Source organism: Corticium candelabrum, chromosome 1 (genome assembly GCF_963422355.1).
Source record: "Corticium candelabrum chromosome 1, ooCorCand1.1, whole genome shotgun sequence".
Classification (NCBI taxonomy): Eukaryota; Metazoa; Porifera; class Homoscleromorpha; order Homosclerophorida; family Plakinidae; genus Corticium; species Corticium candelabrum.
In genome coordinates, this window is record NC_085085.1 from 13996985 (window position 1) to 14014081 (window position 17097).

At 41.1% G+C, this 17097-nt stretch overlaps 4 protein-coding genes across 5 annotated transcripts in view; 3 read left to right on the plus strand and 1 right to left on the minus strand.

The window, feature by feature from the left end:
• LOC134196685 (transmembrane channel-like protein 7) overlaps positions 1–214 on the plus strand; it is a 6786-nt gene extending 6572 nt beyond the window's left edge. Inside the window, exon 23 of the mRNA XM_062665902.1 lies at positions 1–214. This exon is cut by the window's left edge and continues 84 nt beyond it. Within this exon, the coding sequence (XP_062521886.1) occupies positions 1–63 (63 nt within the window). The 3' untranslated portion in view covers positions 64–214.
• Positions 215–928: 714 nt separating this feature from the next.
• LOC134196713 (flotillin-2-like) lies at positions 929–5001 on the plus strand. Its single transcript, XM_062665934.1, has 7 exons — positions 929–1056; positions 1113–1194; positions 2780–3380; positions 3937–4164; positions 4219–4356; positions 4490–4636; positions 4794–5001. The coding sequence occupies exons 1-7, from the start codon at positions 1008–1010 to the stop codon at positions 4824–4826; spliced, it is 1278 nt and encodes a 425-aa protein (XP_062521918.1). The 5' UTR covers positions 929–1007; the 3' UTR covers positions 4827–5001.
• LOC134196703 (protein phosphatase 1F-like) lies at positions 4940–7347 on the minus strand. The gene is made up of 6 exons (XM_062665923.1): positions 7115–7347; positions 6916–7028; positions 6636–6841; positions 6131–6319; positions 5929–6072; positions 4940–5714 (listed from the first exon to the last, which is right to left on the minus strand). Exons 1-6 carry the CDS (start codon positions 7294–7296, stop codon positions 5088–5090), a joined length of 1461 nt encoding a protein of 486 aa, XP_062521907.1. The 5' UTR covers positions 7297–7347; the 3' UTR covers positions 4940–5087.
• A 200-nt stretch (positions 7348–7547) lies between these two features.
• Positions 7548–17061, plus strand: LOC134196668 (E3 ubiquitin-protein ligase TRIM37-like). Of its 2 annotated transcripts, XM_062665882.1 has the most exons (20): positions 7548–7614; positions 7688–7789; positions 10843–10941; positions 11000–11055; positions 11350–11440; positions 12396–12464; positions 12521–12574; positions 12804–12842; positions 12898–12982; positions 13075–13142; positions 13217–13282; positions 13410–13468; positions 13523–13585; positions 13929–14010; positions 14072–14148; positions 14203–14273; positions 14332–14393; positions 14932–15023; positions 15735–15798; positions 15929–17061. In XM_062665882.1, the coding sequence occupies exons 1-20, from the start codon at positions 7591–7593 to the stop codon at positions 16919–16921; spliced, it is 2316 nt and encodes a 771-aa protein (XP_062521866.1). In that variant the 5' UTR covers positions 7548–7590; the 3' UTR covers positions 16922–17061. The 2 variants fall into 2 exon arrangements, with proteins under 2 accessions (XP_062521866.1, XP_062521874.1); XM_062665890.1 differs by lacking the exons at positions 12396–12464; positions 12521–12574 and having other exon boundaries at positions 15929–17060.
• Positions 17062–17097: the final 36 nt, after the last annotated feature.

Below are 17097 nucleotides of genomic sequence, written 5' to 3' on the forward strand. Positions count from 1 at the left end.
AAAGGCAAACGTCGATACACAACTATATTCTATGCTGTTGATGTCTTGTGTGACAAAGCGTGATGTCTTCGTAATAGAGAGCTAGTTACCCGAGGCCTGGATTTTTTGAGTCAGTACACATTCATTACAGCACTCATACAACACTTGTATTAGTGATTAGAAATACTGTATAATAATAATATAATAATAATATAATCTAATATATAAAGCTCAAACTGTGTGTGTGTGTGTGTGTGTGTTCGCGTTTGGCGGCCATGTCTTTTGTCCGTTCGCAACCGAAATTGGCACGCACAGGGGAAGGTTTGCGTAAAAGAATTTAAAAAAATTATGCACCGGGTCCCCTCTCGAGGGGTCGACCCCCGCGTAAAATTTGTCGATGACGCAAACGCTACACATTCCAGTTCATTCGAACACACGCCCACACCAGTCCTGTGTAGACTGTATGCATCGTCGTCCTTCGCAAAGCTTCGAGCAATCGAATATCTCTTGCCGACGAAACTTCCTCTTCTAGCGCTTTCGTTTCTCTCCAAATTCTGATTGCATTTGCACCGAATCCAACCTACCCGTTTTCTGCAGCAAGCGCTACACGGGGAGTGTGTCGATTTCTATCGAAACAAGCGCGAAGAGCAAGATTCGAATTCATTCAGCATATCCGGGACCTCGCAACAAAGATTGCACGTGACGTGTCACAGACATCTTTACACTACAGTATCTTGCCCGTACGAAGGACGGGCCATGTATACTAAGTTTTTAGTTAAATAAAACACGCCTACTGTACAGATATTGATATCAACATTTGGTAACATAATATATTACTAAAAATCTAAAATTCTAAAAAATTACTATAACTATTAGTCAGTGCTAGCAATTTACGCAGCTGTGTTTTATATGTATATAGCGTCGCTGACAGTTAACGCAAAAAGCAAAAGTAGATACGGGCTATTGAATCAATACGGGATGTTTTTGAACTCGCACTGCTCTCTTCTTCAGGTCACGAGACGCACACCATGGGCGGTTGCCACTCGTCTGGACCGAACGAAGCTTTAGTAATCTCAGGTATGTCGAGAAGTGACACGAAGTGATTGATTGCGACGTATTGTTGCTGGTTGCAGGCGGGTGCTTTGACCACGAATCGAAGCGAACGATAGTTGGAGGCTGGGGATGGGCTTGTGCGTGTGTTACCGACGTACAACGGTGAGATATATATCTAGAGTGTGCCTACTCAGTACTTAGTAATCGGTGGAGTTGTCAGATACGTCTACTAGAATGTGCAACGTGCGACACCTAATCTCTGGTGATAATTATGGTACGTACGTTACTACTATGGCTGCTGCAGGAACCATCAACTCTTGGGTCCTAGCACTGTTTCTCGTCTTGTACAGTCTTATGCTGAAATGTATAGTGCAACCCTAGATGGTGCATGCCTAGAGCAATTACACTGTAGCTGTAGCTTAGAGGGTGTGACGTATGGCATTGGTATACAAAGTTTAGCTAAACAGTAAACTGGTGTGAGCTAGTGGGGTAGTAGGTACGGGGTTTGTTGGGGGGATTTTGGGGGGTTCAGTACCCCAAAAGTTATGGGCGTGGTTGCTCATCTATTTTTATAGTCTAATAGAGTGATTTTATGTACATACAGTACCGAAATGATACGTTGTTAGTTTGTAAATCTACGTATATACATATACAGTTAATTTTTGAACAAATTAATATTAATTTTGAACAAACTAATATTAATAATGAACCCAAAAAAATTTGCTCTGGCTATGCTGCTGTGACAATGAGCAGCAACTATTGAGGTGTAAAAATTTTTGTTAATTAATTAATAATAACATTTATTTCTATCGAATCACACACAGTAATGCAGTTCCCACTGGGGGCAGTCGCGTTGCCTATTTTAGAACACTAAAAGAAGTCGGAAAAAGACGTGATGATATTATAGTTACCAGCCTGTAGTGGTAGTTAGGAATGAGGTTACTGTTGCAAACACTTTCCAGCAGGTGTATATTGCTTCAAGTGACTGTCTGCTGTTGCGAGCTGAGGACAAGGTACAGATCGTTGTTTTGGAGTGAGAGGCACATGGTTAGGTTCAGCTGCAACTTGATACTGTACTGTTACTAGTTGTGTGGTTAGAACAAGATGAAAGATGTGGTACTTTTCGAGTAGGAGCATACAACATGAAGTTCCTAGGGCATTTTCAATTTTGTAGAATTCAGTAAATATGTTCAGGTACCCTATCTGTCTATACACATACTGATTACTCTATGCCTGTGTATTGCTCACTATCAACTTTATTCAAATAATAATTTTAAAAGTCTGTGTTTTTGTATGTACGCACTTGGAAGTTGTGTTAGAGGTTGCCAAAATTCCTGTTTGGACAGAGTTGCTGTAATTTGTAATGCAGGCTAATGGGGTGACTATTTGCATGAGATAATGAAGTGGAGGTGATGAATTTAGGACATAACTCACTGACAACTATCTGAGATCTCTTTATCTAGTTTGTTTGCTTGAATGTCACAGTATAGAATGATGCAGTTTGAGTAGTAGTGGGTCTCTACTTGTCTATGTTTCCAATTTATGGCCAGAGATTCTTCTATATAACACTTAGGAAAACAACTAGGTAAGCACTAAAGTCTTACTTATTTATGGCATTTTGTGGTATCAGTTGAACAGTAATTTTGCTAGTACATTTACAAACCCTAATCTCTAACCCTTGGTGTCCCTTTACTTGCAAGAAATATTATACATTACTTTGGTATGTTATGATAGTATTTTGTTCTAGTCTGTCTATGGAGGTGATGACGTTAAATCCACAATGTGAGAAAGTAGAAACATCACAGGGCGTTGCTATCACTGTGACTGGTGTTGCTCAAGTCAAAGTGATGGCAGATATGCAGCTTCTTGCAATAGCCTGTGAGCAGTTTCTCGGCAAGTCTGTCAGGGAAATCGAAGATGCAATTTTGCAGACACTGGAGGGTCATTTGAGAGCAATACTTGGCACTCTCTCTGTAGAAGAAATATACCAAGATCGAGAGAAATTTGCTGCTTTGGTACGAGAAGTTGCATCTCCAGATGTTGGGAAGATGGGCATTGAAATTCTCAGCTTTACGATCAAGGATATTTTTGACACTGTGCAGTACCTTGATTCACTTGGAAAGACACAGACAGCCGAAGTGAAGAAGAATGCCGAGATTGGTGTTGCTCAGTCACAGCGTGATGCAGGAATAAGGCAGGCAGAAGCGGAGAGAGAACGAGTGGAAGTTCGCTATGCAGCTGATGCTGCTATTGCAAAGTCAAAGAATGAGTTCGAATTGCAGAAAGCTGCGTTTGACCAAGAGGTGAACACAAAGAAGGCACAAGCAGAATTGGCATATCAACTGCAGGTAAGGCATAAGGTTGATGATGTTTCGTTACTTAGTATTATGTGTCTTTCTTTGTCAACACAGTGGAGTCAATGAACAATGTTATGTATTTGTTGTCAGAATGATAGGCATGTGCTCTCATTTATAGTTTGTGTGATGGTTGCTGAGGCAGTTGGCCAAGACTCACTACACTGTATAATGTTTCCAGAGTGTGCGCCACTGTTTGTCAGTGTGTGTGTGTGTGTGTGTGTGTGTGTGTGTGTGTGTGTGTGTGTGTGTGTGTGTGTGTGTGTGTGTGTGTGTGTGTGTGTGTGTGTGTGTGTGTGGTATGTTTGTCTGCTTTGTGTGTATCACTTCATACTTCCCTGGCTCTTTGTTTGGTGTGGCTGTAAATTTACAGTAATGGCTTGTGGGTGATTAATAGTAACATCGTCTGTGGTATCTACTTTTTTTTTGTTTGATCTTTCGTGGATAAATCTGTTTATTTGTTCTGTTGCCAACACTTTGTCTGTAATTAATCCATATGTGTGCAAGCTCAAATATCAGGTCAGTTATTATATGTTGTATGTTTGAATAGGCAACAAAAGAGCAGCAAAGAATCAGAGAAGAAGAAATTCAGATAGAAGTTATAGAACGAAGAAAGCTGATTGACATCGAAGAGCAGGAAATTGCAAGAAAGGAGAAAGAGCTGGTGGCAACCGTCAAACGACCAGCAGAAGCTGAAAGCTTCAAGGTTGAAACAATCGCCCAAGGAAAACGAACTCAAACTGTTGCAAAAGCTCAAGCAGAAGCAGAAGCAATCAAAGTGTGTTTGTCAGTCGATTCGTCTAGAACTAGTCAATAACTACGATTTGTGTAGCTAATTGGTGCAGCCGAGGCATCCGCTATTGAAGCAAAGGGAAAGGCAGAAGCCGAGAGGATGAGACAGAAGGCATCTGCATACAAGCAGTATGGTGATGCCGCCATGATGTCTCTCATCTTGGAATCACTACCAAAGGTAGCAACATATGCAACTCATGATCACACGCTTAGAATCTGGCTGGCACTATGCATGTTGCCAACCTGAAGTCAACTGTGCTGTTTATTCTTTTTGTTGCTGTTTCTGTTATCGATTTGTCTGTTGTGTGCAGCTTGCAGCTGAGGTGGCCGCACCATTGGCAAAGACTGACCAAATGGTTATCCTTGGTTCACAAGACGGCGTTGCTGGAGAAATAACCAAACTGATCGGACAACTTCCTCCTGCGGTTCAGGCACTCACTGGAGTTGATTTGTCAGGAGTAAGTGTGGTGTGTGTGTGTGTGTGTGTGTGTGCACGCTCTGGTGTGAGTGAGTGTGACCATGTTTTTGATGTGTATCTTGTAACTGCAGTAGCCCATCTCTCTTACCCTTACTGTGTTTTTGTACCACTTGATGTATGATCTCTTACCTCTCTAGGCTTTGGGAAAAATTCCGGGTGCCAGATCATGAAGTACTTGATGTGTTGTCATCTACAGAGTATAAAAACTCAATTGCTACGCTGATTTAGACTTGCCTAATTGGTGGATGGAATTGCAGCATTGATGCCTTTCTTTTACACTTGCTTCAAATACCATGTCTAGTTTGCTGAAACATACAAGAAATATCTAAGCTAAACTGTACACAATTCAGCCATTCACATCTAACAGGCTAAAACGACTTTGTAACAGCATGATAAACGAGGAACTATAAATTCTGTATTGCGCGCATTTTCTAGCCATCATGTGAACTCTTCTTGGTTCCTTGTACTTTTGTCTTGCTATACATAGTAGGAGATTCACTAGCTCCTTTCCCATTCACCTTTCCTCTCCCATTATGGACAGTTCTCGCTGATGACTTTTGCCGGCTGCTACTTGATGGGACAGAGATAGATGAGGTTCTCTTGGTGTCCTTTACCTCTGCACTAGATTTCAATTTTGGAGACGAGCTGGCACCCGGCTTTAGTTTTGGAACGGTTGTCGATGCCGGAACTGGGCCTGGATTTCTTTCACCATCTAAGAACACTAAAACAACCGTGATGTTGTCACTTGAGCCAGATATCTTTGCCTCATCCACTAATGCCTTTGCTACTCCATCTCTACTGCCTGTATCCCGGACATGACTCGTGACAATCTCTACGACTCGTTGTCGTGAAACAACATCCCACAGTCCATCACACGCGAGTAGAATGAAGTCTTCCAAGCCATCGAGATCGAATGTACTTGTATCCGGTTGTCCCCACACGTACGGCTTATGGTCGGCATCTCCGATTGCTCTTGAAACAGACAGACTACCATTGACTCGCCATGCACCAAAATGTACCACACAGCCTCCCATTGACTCGATGCGTTTTCGTTCATCCTGGAATGTAAAGCAAGCCACATGAGCCATGTCAAAAAGGTCTGCAATAACGACATGACAAACGGTCACACGTTTGCTTCAAGTCTACAGTATAATACTGTTGCACTCTAACTGTATGGTAAAAAGATGCCAGCTAATGTATTATTCTAATAGACATGTAATATGCAATATAAACACTAGCAATACAACGTCAAACGAAGTGTACGATTCTGACCTCTCTTTCTGGCTTGTGAGGTTCTAACAGTTGCACCGCCACTCCTCGACGACTCATCATCACTTGTGAATCTCCAAGCCATGCAACATGTAGCTTTCTGCCTTGAATAAGCGCAGAAACCCCCGTAGTTCCACTCCTTAGTCCCTAAACGACATAGTGCAGACAATCCAATACATACATATTCCCTACTGCTGGCACAAACCTCTCGTGCTGCCTTCAAAACAAAGCCCTGGTCTGTTTTTACAAAAGCCTCTTTAAGAGCAGTTTCTGGATCAGAGAAGAACGTCTTCTGTCGTCCAGTATTTGTGTGAACATGTGCAGCAGCATAGACAGCAGCATCTACTCCTCCATGTCCATCATAAACACCAAAAAAAGCACATTCGGGTTCAGCCTATCGAAACCATGTTAAACAAAGAGTTAGACTAGAAGCACTTCCAACATCGATAATTAATGATTATTAATGAAATTATTTAATTCAATGTCTCACAATACCAAGTGGCTGTTGCTTTAGTTTACATAGAGTTAGTGTTACTAGGTGCATAATGAAGATATCAGGCGTAAACACTGCATAATCAGCCTGCTTCGTTTTCACAACGTTATTACAATAAAATACAAAACAAGCTTCTTTGCACCACCATTTACGGCAAGTGGCGCTTCCAATTGCAATTTACATGATAATCGCTGCTTAGTTTTGCACGTTTGCTTACCTTTAGTCCCATCAGCGGATTGAAATGAGGAACGACGACGTGTCTGTCTTCCATTTTCCGTCGCGTGTTCTTGATGGCGTGAACGTAAACGTCAAAAATCAGTCTCGATTTTCTCATCTTTCGCAGCGGCAGTTCGTCGTTCCACTGTCTGCAGACGTCGTACATCGTGTTAAAGACTCGGACGGCGAGTCGCGACGCCTCCAACTCTAACGACAACACACGCAAACGTGACGCAACAATACACTGCATCTCTTCTCTCGCGGATCGATCGCAAACATACGGAGTTCTTCGTCCGGATACGTCTGTTCCTGGAGGTACTGCCTCACATCGATGCGCAGCACGTTTTCCGCCACTTCGCGTGCAATGTAGACGTCCAACGGCGACGGACAGTGACTAGAAACGAGCACAACAGACGCTCACTGTTAGCATGGCAACCGGCTCTCGTGTATGTTGGAAAGCAGGAGCGATCTTGCACTTACCGGACGGCTAGGTAGGTTAGTGACCAGTCGAGACATTCGCCTTCGACCTCTTCTTCGCTCAGGTAATAACAGATGAGGCGTATTGGTAGGGGATCTTCTGATAGTAAAGGAGCCGAATGAGCCGTCGAAAATTCTTTCAAAAATTGACGAAATCTATCGATTTCGTCAGGCTCAAAATCCATTTAGAAGAGAGATCTGATGTCTACCTTCACCAAGAAACCCTATCTCTGTTGGCTTTCTTAACGCGCGTTAGATGAAGCAATTTGTTTGTGCGCGTCTACACTTGCATGGTTGACAATATTTGTCTTTATTTGTGATAACTAACTTCTTAGCTTTTTACTAAGAACAATCCACTAATTGCTCAAAATGCTTCTAAAACATAAGTACATTAAATCACTTAACGCGCGCTAGAAAAACGGTTTACTCTAGTATGCTTATTTACGCATGCGCTCAATCATTTGACGAAATTTGGAAAAATGGAAGCTAAAACGAGTGTGGAGGTGAGTTGTTGAACGAGGTTACTGCTACCTTTAGCATACTGTTTTGGTCTCTTATCCGTTTACATTTCTGTAGAGTCTGAACGAAGTGTTTCGCTGTTTCATCTGCATGGAGAAGCCGAAGGACGCTCGTATATGCCCTCACTGCTCGAAGTTGTGTTGTTGCAGTTGCATTGTGGTGAGCTGAGTAGCAAACGCTAACTCTATTGTGTGTGAGAATGCTGGTGAAACAGCAGACAACAGAGGACAGAGGACAGAACATGACTAGAGGACGTACCTATGGATTCGCCGACAAACAGGCTGACAGATTGATAGTCAGACAGGCAGGCTGCAGGTAGACAGGTCTAGATGTTTAGATTGTTTTCTTGTTGATGAAAGCGGAACGTGTAAATGATAGGATCTGTGGGGAGAGGTTGATTGTTTTTGGTGTTGGCCGGAAGTTGAACCAATTTCTATATCACACACACACACACACACACACACACACACACACACACACACACACACACACACACACACACACACACACACACACACACACACACACACACACACACACACCAGCTGTGTACACTAGGCTGGGTCTAAATGCCGCACAACAGACACTATTGTAGGGAAGTGTTCATCATTTGAGTGGCAAATGTGAGTACTGGACATTGGTTGTTACAACTAAATTTTAGTATAATGAGGTATTGTAGAGAAATAATATTGTTCAGTTATTTGAGTTAGGAAGTGCTAGGGTTAGATTGTTATCACTGGTATTATTACGTTAGTACAGTACCTAGTGATTATAGACAACTATCAAAACCAAAATGTGTAACAAAACTAACACTATGTAGAAACTTACTAAAACAAAATGAAAAGTAATTCACACTTAAATTCAGAGAGTCGAAGGGTTTTATATCGCAACTGAACTCAACAGTTGATCACGTTTGTCAGTTTAAGAGGCAACTGGTGGCATCAGGGTACGCACATTGCTGCGTTATCAACACCAACTGAAGCTATTATTTGTTGATTATAGGAAGACTGTTAGGACACGTGAAATTAGCTTCAAACAAATGTGCTTTTATTATTATGGATAGCGACCATTTGTATTTATAAAGCAGCATAATTGGAGGGCTGCATGTTCTAGTCAGGTAACACTTTGAAAGAGGCATGTGACTTGGTAAGATAACAAGCACAAAATTATTTTACTGTGTGTGTGTGTGTGGTGTGGTGGTGGTGGTGGTGGTGTGTTGTGTGTGTGTGTGTGTGTGTGTGTGTGTGTGTGTGTGTGTGTGTGTGTGTGTGTGTGTGTGGTGTGGTGGTAGTGGTGGTGGTGTGTTTGTGTGTGTGTGTGTGTGTGTGTGTGTGTGTGTGTGTGTGTGTGTGTGTGTGTGTGTGTGTGTGTGTGTGTGTGTGTGATGATGGAGGAATGAACTCACTGCAAGCAAACATCATCTAGTCGCAGAACAGTTGCTTGTTGATTCAAGTGTGTCACTAGGCTGATAGCTTGTTGACCTACAAAGGTTGGCACTGTTGAACAGCTTTGTCTTAGAGATTGGTCTACACCACTAGGCATCATTGAGTTTGTGTAGTTACATTATCTACTGCTTACTTACATTATCTACTGCTTAGTTACTTTATCTACCAGAGGCAGAACAATGTAGGAGGTTTTCTTTGAAGACAAATCAGATAATCGATCAGGAAGTCTAGTAGGATCACATTGTGAATAACAGTGCAACAGGGGTGGCCAAGGGTTTAGCCACCAGGGGCTGCACAAGCTTTAGGTTGTCTGGAGTCAAGCCCCCTTATGGCCTTCTTATTCTGAACCTTATGTCAAGACATATAATATATCAATTAAATTATCCTGTGGTGTTGCCTCATAGAATTGTGCAGTTGATCAGACTATTACCTAACTGAAAGCTAATCAAGAAATGAGCTAGAAATTTAATTAAATTTAATTAATCAAGTTGATCAACTGGCAGTCTCCAACTACTCACTCACAGGAAGCTGACACATACCAGAACCATATATACAGATGTGTTGACCTTGGAGTCTCCAGACAGCGCAGACAGAGACAGTATAGAACTAAAATCCTCGTATGATCATTACTCAACTAAAGATTTTAATAGCAACCACACCCAACAGGTGGGGACACATTTGGCCATCCCTGGTGCAAGTCTAGCTGTTAATGAATACTCATAGCTCTTGAAGTGACGTTTGCAGTAGAGGAGGTTGACCAATGTATGTTCGGTCGTCGTTTGCCTAGTCAGCTGTTGGTAGTTTTTTTCAAGGATTTGAAATAACAGGAGACTCACAATGGCCAACTGATGTTTGTTGATGCTCACTAATGCTTGTCCTGTGCTCACACAATGGGGTACCATGGATATTTAGTCATTTGCTGTGTATACTCATTGATAGTTTGGATTAAGGTTTGCATTTTTGATTTTATGAGTGCAACAATTTAACATTTTAAAACTATTAGATCATTGCAACTGAAACACAACACAATACCTTTATTGATATAGCTTTGACTACTACAGTACTGGCAACACGATGCTACAACAACCGCTATGTCAAGTAGAAAGAACAACTATATCTGTTTTTAATTTAAAAGAAAAAGACTTAGCGAGTGAGCTCGAGACGAGCTTCACAATTCATAATGTCCATTATGTCCAATTTGAGTGGACAATGTGGTTTTGATCTTATCCCTCGAACACACAGAATTAGTTAAGGCAAATGTGTTTGATAGTGTTGCACCAATAAGGGTATTTAGCTGATATATACCAATAACCAATGCCAATACTGATAGTCGATACCGATATCTGATATCATTAATTATGTCTCCTCCTCTATGGTCCATTACAAGCGGCACTCTGATCCTGGTGTCGAGTTCTCGGGTGATGCGGAAGATTTGTGGTGTTCTTTGTGTGCTCATCGCGTGATATCTGCATCTTTCAAGCCTTGCTGCACACGAATATTGTGTCTTCAGCCATCTCAAAATGCTCCCAAATTAGAGACTTCTGTTTTTCGCCGTTATACACTCAATTCACGTGGCTTTAAGCAGACTGACTACGCATGCACAACCTCTCGGTGTGCACCTATGCAAGATTGACCGATTTCGATAGAAAACTGTTATGCCTATATTGGGCGATTACCGATAACGGATTCGATCAGTGCAACTCTAGTGCTTGCTATTGCTTGCAAAATTAAATGTTTATGGGTGTTACTTATTATTGTGTTTGTTAGCGCTGGTTGACTGAGCAGCGGCCAAGTTGTCCGCACTGCAGAGCTGGACTGTTTATGAGGGATTTGGTGAATTTGCGATGGGCCGAAGACGTGTCTCATGTAATGACCGGGTTACGCTGTTGTTGCTGCAGTGATTTACGTTGTGGTGTCGGTATAGCATTTAGATTCACTTCAATCACAAGTTTGTCATCTCTCTCCTGATAGAGAAACAAAGTTTGTTACAACTGTCTGTCTGTTTGTTTGTCTGTCTGTCTGTCTGTCTGTCTGTCTCTTGTTTATTTGTTTGTTTGTTTGTTTGTTTGCTTGTCTGTCTGTTTATGGGTTTGTCAGTGTGTATGTTGTTCTATTGTCTGTGTAGACAGTTTGTTTCTTTGTGTGTACATCTGTTTTTCACGCTGTCTGTTATATACGTATATGCCTTTAAAACTAGTTCTAGCCAACTAACTGTGTTTATCTGTTATGTTTTATATGATGTCAGTACATTATTGCTTTATTGTTTGGCATTAGGTGTCGTGTTCACACTGATGAAAAACAAAACATTTACTGCAGTGACTGTGATGCCTGCATTTGTCACAAATGTGCTCTTTTCACGGGACGAGTGAGTTCAAATAGTCATGTCACTTGTAATGTAGATAGCGATGAAGGCACAGTGTACTGGCTCTAAAACCTTCTTTGTAGTTGAATAAGCTTTTATCTCTGACTTTGCCCAAATGTCTACGATTTTCCAAGAGATCTAATTGGTGCTTTTTCAACACATGTTCTGCTAGAGTTTCCATCTGTACGTGTAGGAATGATTTGATTTCTATATGTTGTGCCATACCCAACGGCTCAAGTAAGCCCCCAATTCCAACTTTGTCCAAGGCTCTAAGATCTTCACACCTCTTATTAATTAATGCTAATTGGCACTTTTCACAGTGACTGTTTGCTAGATTTGCGTCTGTAGAAACGCTAATATTCTTTGACTTATGCATGCCTGTCGACCAAGTGTTGAAGGTTTGATGAGTGGGATACTGTATGAAAGATTTTAGGTAGTGGTGTAAGGTTTGAAGCTCTAATAGTATTGTAGTGTACCATTAAGTTAATATATCAATCACTTTTGCCAATTAACAACTTTAGGTGTCAATTTTTGAGTAAGACCTTATCCCATACTTGACCGTTGACACTGACCAACCATAGGTGGTGGAGTAATAGTCAAACAAGTACGGTACTACAGTTTGAAGAGTTTAGTGTTTATTTTAGTGCAGCATCATTCAGGGTTACTTGGACCCTCATAGTGTAGTAGTTAATTAGTCAGTCATCTTCCATTATCACCTCAAGGTGTTGAGTTTTCAATTAAGGCCTCCTACTGTATTTCTTATCGTGGGTGGTTGATTGACTTGGAACAGTGAGGGTTTACTTGAGTCAGTCATCAGTGTTTTGATCGTATGGTGTAAATACGTCAAAACGTATGGTGGTATTTTTATTAATTTAAAATTCAAATTATTAAAAAATAATTAAAAATTAATAAAATACAATAAACGTTATTGTAACTTTACAGCAACTGCTTTATGTAGCATTCGGGTCACACGTTTCGTGAGTTGGATGATGTTTATCAGGAGCACATCAGCATTGTAGAATCTGAGGTATTTTTAGAGATGATTATGTGGCAAGAACGTTTTCAAAATATTACTCCTTGTAGATTAGTGGCCTGAAGGAGTATCTCACAAATCTGATTACAACATTGAGTAATATGGTAAATCACGTTAGCTAATTATATTTATTTTACCTTTGAGACAGTTTGCTTTTGTATGTCATCATTTGTTTTTTGCAAATTGCTTTTCTGTGCTCTTGTGTCTGTTTGGCTGCTTTGTGTATTCCTTCTTGCTTGCATGAGACTGTCTACGTGATTTGTGTGCGTCCTGTTTGCTAGCTAGTCGTAATAGATAAACTCAGTGTGACTGATGTGTTGGTATTTTGTAAAGGATAAGAATGTTTGCAATGTGAAAGAAGGTCGAGAGGAGGTAATTTGCTAGTGGTGCTGTGTGCCAGTTTATTCATTGGTCATGATGTTATCAGGCATTTCAACGTATGCATCAAGCATGGTTGATGGTTTGTGAACGGTTGGACACCGAATTTAAAGAACGACTGCAGACTTTAAAAGGTATGCTTTCTCACTGGTAACTCGCTGGTGTTCATCGTGTGTCTGTTGTTTACTGACGTTACTCTCAGACTTGTATGTTATGTGTGTTCTAGAAAGCAGAAGTTCTCTTGACAAACACAAAGGAGCAGTGGAAATGTTACTTCTTGAGATCGAGTGTCAGGTGAGGTTGTTGATTGATTTGTTCTCGTAGGTATCACTTTACATTGTGTTGAATGTCTGAATTCTAATTTACAGATGAAGTCTTTGGGCAGGACAGAGTTGATCAGGAAGAGTTCTAGTCTTCGCAAACGAATTCAGAAAGTAAGCATACAGATTAGAGGTTTTTGTATTTTATTTACTGTAAATGCTACAACTGGTATCATTTTGTGTTGGGACAATGTGCACTGTTTTGATGATTTTTTTGTAAATTTTTGTTTGTGGTTTGTAGGTACAAGGACATGATGTCAACTTTGCAAATTCATCTCCCATTTCAAGCGACTTTCCTAAGTCTGAAGTTTTGGCCGTATTTGTGTCGATGAATATCATGTAGGTGTTTGGTAGTGAAATCATGCCATCGTTTGAGCGAGGTGGTTTACAAGATACATTCAGAATTAGTGATTTCAGGTAATAGCAAATGAGGTTTTTAATGAGACTAAAATCTGACCTTGACTACTAGTAGTCCTGGATGTGTTTATTCTGTGAGACACAACTAACTAACTGAGAGACATAAAGATACAACAAGCAAATCTTCAAAAGTATACAAATCCACCTCAGTCCTACTCTGTTTATCAATTCAGACCTAATGATTACAGACAGATAGATAGACAGACAGACAGACACTGACAGACAGACAGTTGGATAAATGGATAATAGTAAAAACGTATGAATTAGGTAAGTGATCGTCACACATTTGTGACGTTCAACAGTATTTACAACAATTATCAAAATGTCTCTACTTGTTGATCAGGGCCGCTTGTGTGTCTGGCAAGCCAGTTTACAGTAACTCAATGGTACTGTATGGCATCGAATGGAGACTAAAAGTCTATCCAGTGAGCAACTTACTTTTCCCATCTGTGTCATGTCGTACTCAAATTTCACACGCTCTTATAGAATGGCAGTGAGATGGTGAGGGATCAGTATGTGTCTGTGTTTTTGGAACTGGTCACGGGTCCAGGAGATCCATCAAAGTAATACCAACAGAAGCAAAATTATGCATATTCTTGACGGCTGGTTATGTCAAGGTACGAGTATAAGATAGAAATGACGCATTTGCAATCAGGCGATCCAGCCATGAGTGTCGGCCGGAAGTTTGGTATTCAATGGACGTTTACACTACGGTGGCTGTTGGCTAGTTGTTTATGTTTGTATAGTGTCTATGTTTGAGGTCGGTGAATGCTGGGGATACAACAGATTCTTCAGACTGGAATGCTTGGTGAGATGACATTCATGATGTGAATATCAAGTGGCCATATTGTAACCTCTATCTTTTTATTTGTAACGATTGTGTCAGCATGTCTTTGTGTGCAGAAACATAGTTGAGTGATATCCTTTGTGTTTTGGGTTTTATCAATAGTAATGTGTAACAGTCTGGGATGACATTACTAAGACACTAGCAAAGACTTGCAGAATTTTGTGCATTATGATGTGAGACAGATGTAATTGGTTCATTAATTGGTTTATTTATCACACCAAATACACAGACAAATACTGTGTGTGTGTGTGTGTGCGCACGTGTGTGTGTGTGTGTGTGTGTGTGTGTGTGTGTGTGTGTGTGTGTGTGTGCATGCATGTGCGTGCATGTGTGTGTGTGTGTGTGCATGCGTGCACACAACTGAAACACTGCTTGCTAAGATGACCACATCTCTATAGGTACGGTTAGTTTTAAATACAATACAGATTACTGTCATACGTATTTATTGATTTGATGTTACCCAGTTGTCTTATTGCTACTCTACGTTGGTGTTCTTCAGGAATCAGAAGGATTCTTGGTCAATGATTCCATCGAATTTCAATACAGTGTTCGCCATGCCAGCTTCTTCTACTTATGCAGAGATATGGGATGGTATGATGACCACAGACTATAATAGACATGATTGTTGTATGTAGTCACCTACACAGAACTAGATAGTAACCCGTTTAGGAATTACTGGTACACGATGATGCTTCAGTTTGCCAGCTTATGTTTAGACCAAACAAGATTAAGAATAATGGAATTACAGTATGATTTTTGTACTCAGAAATACTCTCTTGTACAATGAGTCATCTCATTGTATTTTATGGCAACCTGTTGTATGAATTCATTGACACTGACGTTTGTAACTTCTAAGCTACCCCACAGTATCTCCCTTTTGTGTGGGTGCTATACACCCTGTAGAACCACAAACCATCACACACACACACACACACACACACACACACACACACACACACACACACACACACACACACACACGAGTATGAAATACAACTCTTTGTATTCACTGCCTGTGCTGATCAGATTACATAATAATTTAATTCTATTGTCAAGCTGAAATATGTGAGCATCAAGATGTAATCGTGTGTGGCGTTATTTGTGACCGAAAGTCTGACCGACTGTATGCTGAATTGAATGCAACAGTCTTCTGTCTGTGAATCTAAAAGTGTACAGTGTACATACTGGCATGTTGTATTTGTATTGTAGTAGGGTGGCTGCATGTGTTTGTTACATTTGTGAATATCTGAACAGTGAGCAATTATTTTCTTATGAAGTTGTACTTTATGTGTGGCTGTGTAGGTATGTGGAACAAGTAGAAAGCGACAGGGACAGACATCGTCACAGATTGGAGCTGCTACAGAAGGTACAAACGTTCACGATACGATTGTGTTATGCTGATGTACTGTACTGTTTTTGTATATACTTATGCCTCCTCAGACAGCTGCCATACTTTGTATTGTATATTCAGTCGGCTTATGGTCTCTCTTTGCTAGGATGTGCCAGAGGTTGTAGACAGTTGCTCAATGACATCAACAGATGCGCTTGCTCCAGTTACTGTCACTGACTGTCCTTGTGATGTTGAGAGCCCAGCCTCAACGATGACATCAGCTCAAGTCGAGCTTTCAGATAATGCTTGCCAGCCATTAGCAGCAGTAGCAGCACAGTCTGTGGCACATGAGAGATATCCATTATCTGAACAACTCAACAGGCCGTGTGAACAAGACGCCGAGCAAATGAGGGCACCAGATCCTAAGCTCAGATGTAGTAGTGGTGTGGCTGAGTCTGAGTCTCATTCTCATTCTCATTTTGACCAAAACAGTCTTCCAGACGATTTTGCAACTGATTATTCACCTCCAGTGGCAAATGGTAGCAGCACAACTGAAGAAGGTCTTCACTCCTCTCACCACCAAATATTGAACGTGAGCATCGACTTGGATGAGTGGAGTGGCACTGGTAGTCACAGTGGAAGTGATAGTGATACTGATGACCAATATGATAGTCCCAATCTCTCCAGTCTTCCTGTCTATGAAGTATCCGATGCTAGCGATGATGTCGATCTGTTACAGGATGATCAGGAACATTCGTTTGCTGAAGGACTTTCTGCCTATGCAGCTCATCACTATTCAACAGACTTCGTACCAACGGAAGTTAGATCTATTGCCTTCCCTACGCAACCATTCGAACGATCTGCCTCGCCTGATGCATACGATAATCCACCCGGTCTTCAGTCATCCATCGCTGCAGCTCTGTCCAGATGTAGGGATGGAAGGCCGATGACTCCACCTTTCCAGCGAGTTCCCATGTTCACTTGGCGACGACAGCGCAGGCCCGACAATCAATGGATGCCTCCATCAGATGAAAACGATGCTCCCTCTGTTGACAACCAAAGAAGTATGTCTCTGCAAAATTGCTACGTTCATATTCCTCCTACAAACCACGACATTGTGGATTCAGAGATGTGCAATTATGATTCTGCTACACAGTAGTAACAAACACATAGCTTTATGTTGAGATCTGCATTATTTATTAGACAAAAACAATAGTTGACAATAGAATGAGACGATATAGACAAATATAGACAGCAACTATACATAAGTCTTGTCTCTTGCACGTAACATTGCTAGAACCGACATCACATGCAACTATACAATTAATCTCTCAT

Excerpts from the sequence above, each read along its gene's own strand:
- LOC134196668 (XM_062665882.1), top strand. The coding sequence starts at position 7,591 with ATGGAAGCTAAAACGAGTGTGGAG. Across the intron at positions 11,056-11,349 it reads TCTCCTGATAGAGAAACAAA|GTGTCGTGTTCACACTGATG; the intron begins GTTTGTTACAAC and ends GTTTGGCATTAG. Across the intron at positions 15,024-15,734 it reads TTATGCAGAGATATGGGATG|GTATGTGGAACAAGTAGAAA; the intron begins GTATGATGACCA and ends GTGGCTGTGTAG.
- LOC134196713 (XM_062665934.1), top strand. The coding sequence starts at position 1,008 with ATGGGCGGTTGCCACTCGTCTGGACCGAACGAAGCTTTAGTAATCTCA. Across the intron at positions 1,195-2,779 it reads TGTGTTACCGACGTACAACG|TCTGTCTATGGAGGTGATGA; the intron begins GTGAGATATATA and ends ATTTTGTTCTAG. Across the intron at positions 3,381-3,936 it reads AATTGGCATATCAACTGCAG|GCAACAAAAGAGCAGCAAAG; the intron begins GTAAGGCATAAG and ends ATGTTTGAATAG.
- LOC134196703 (XM_062665923.1), bottom strand. The coding sequence starts at position 7,296 with ATGGATTTTGAGCCTGACGAAATCGATAGATTTCGTCAATTTTTGAAA. Across the intron at positions 6,842-6,915 it reads GTATCCGGACGAAGAACTCC|AGTTGGAGGCGTCGCGACTC; the intron begins GTATGTTTGCGA and ends TGTTGTCGTTAG. Across the intron at positions 6,073-6,130 it reads TTTTGAAGGCAGCACGAGAG|GGACTAAGGAGTGGAACTAC; the intron begins GTTTGTGCCAGC and ends TATGTCGTTTAG.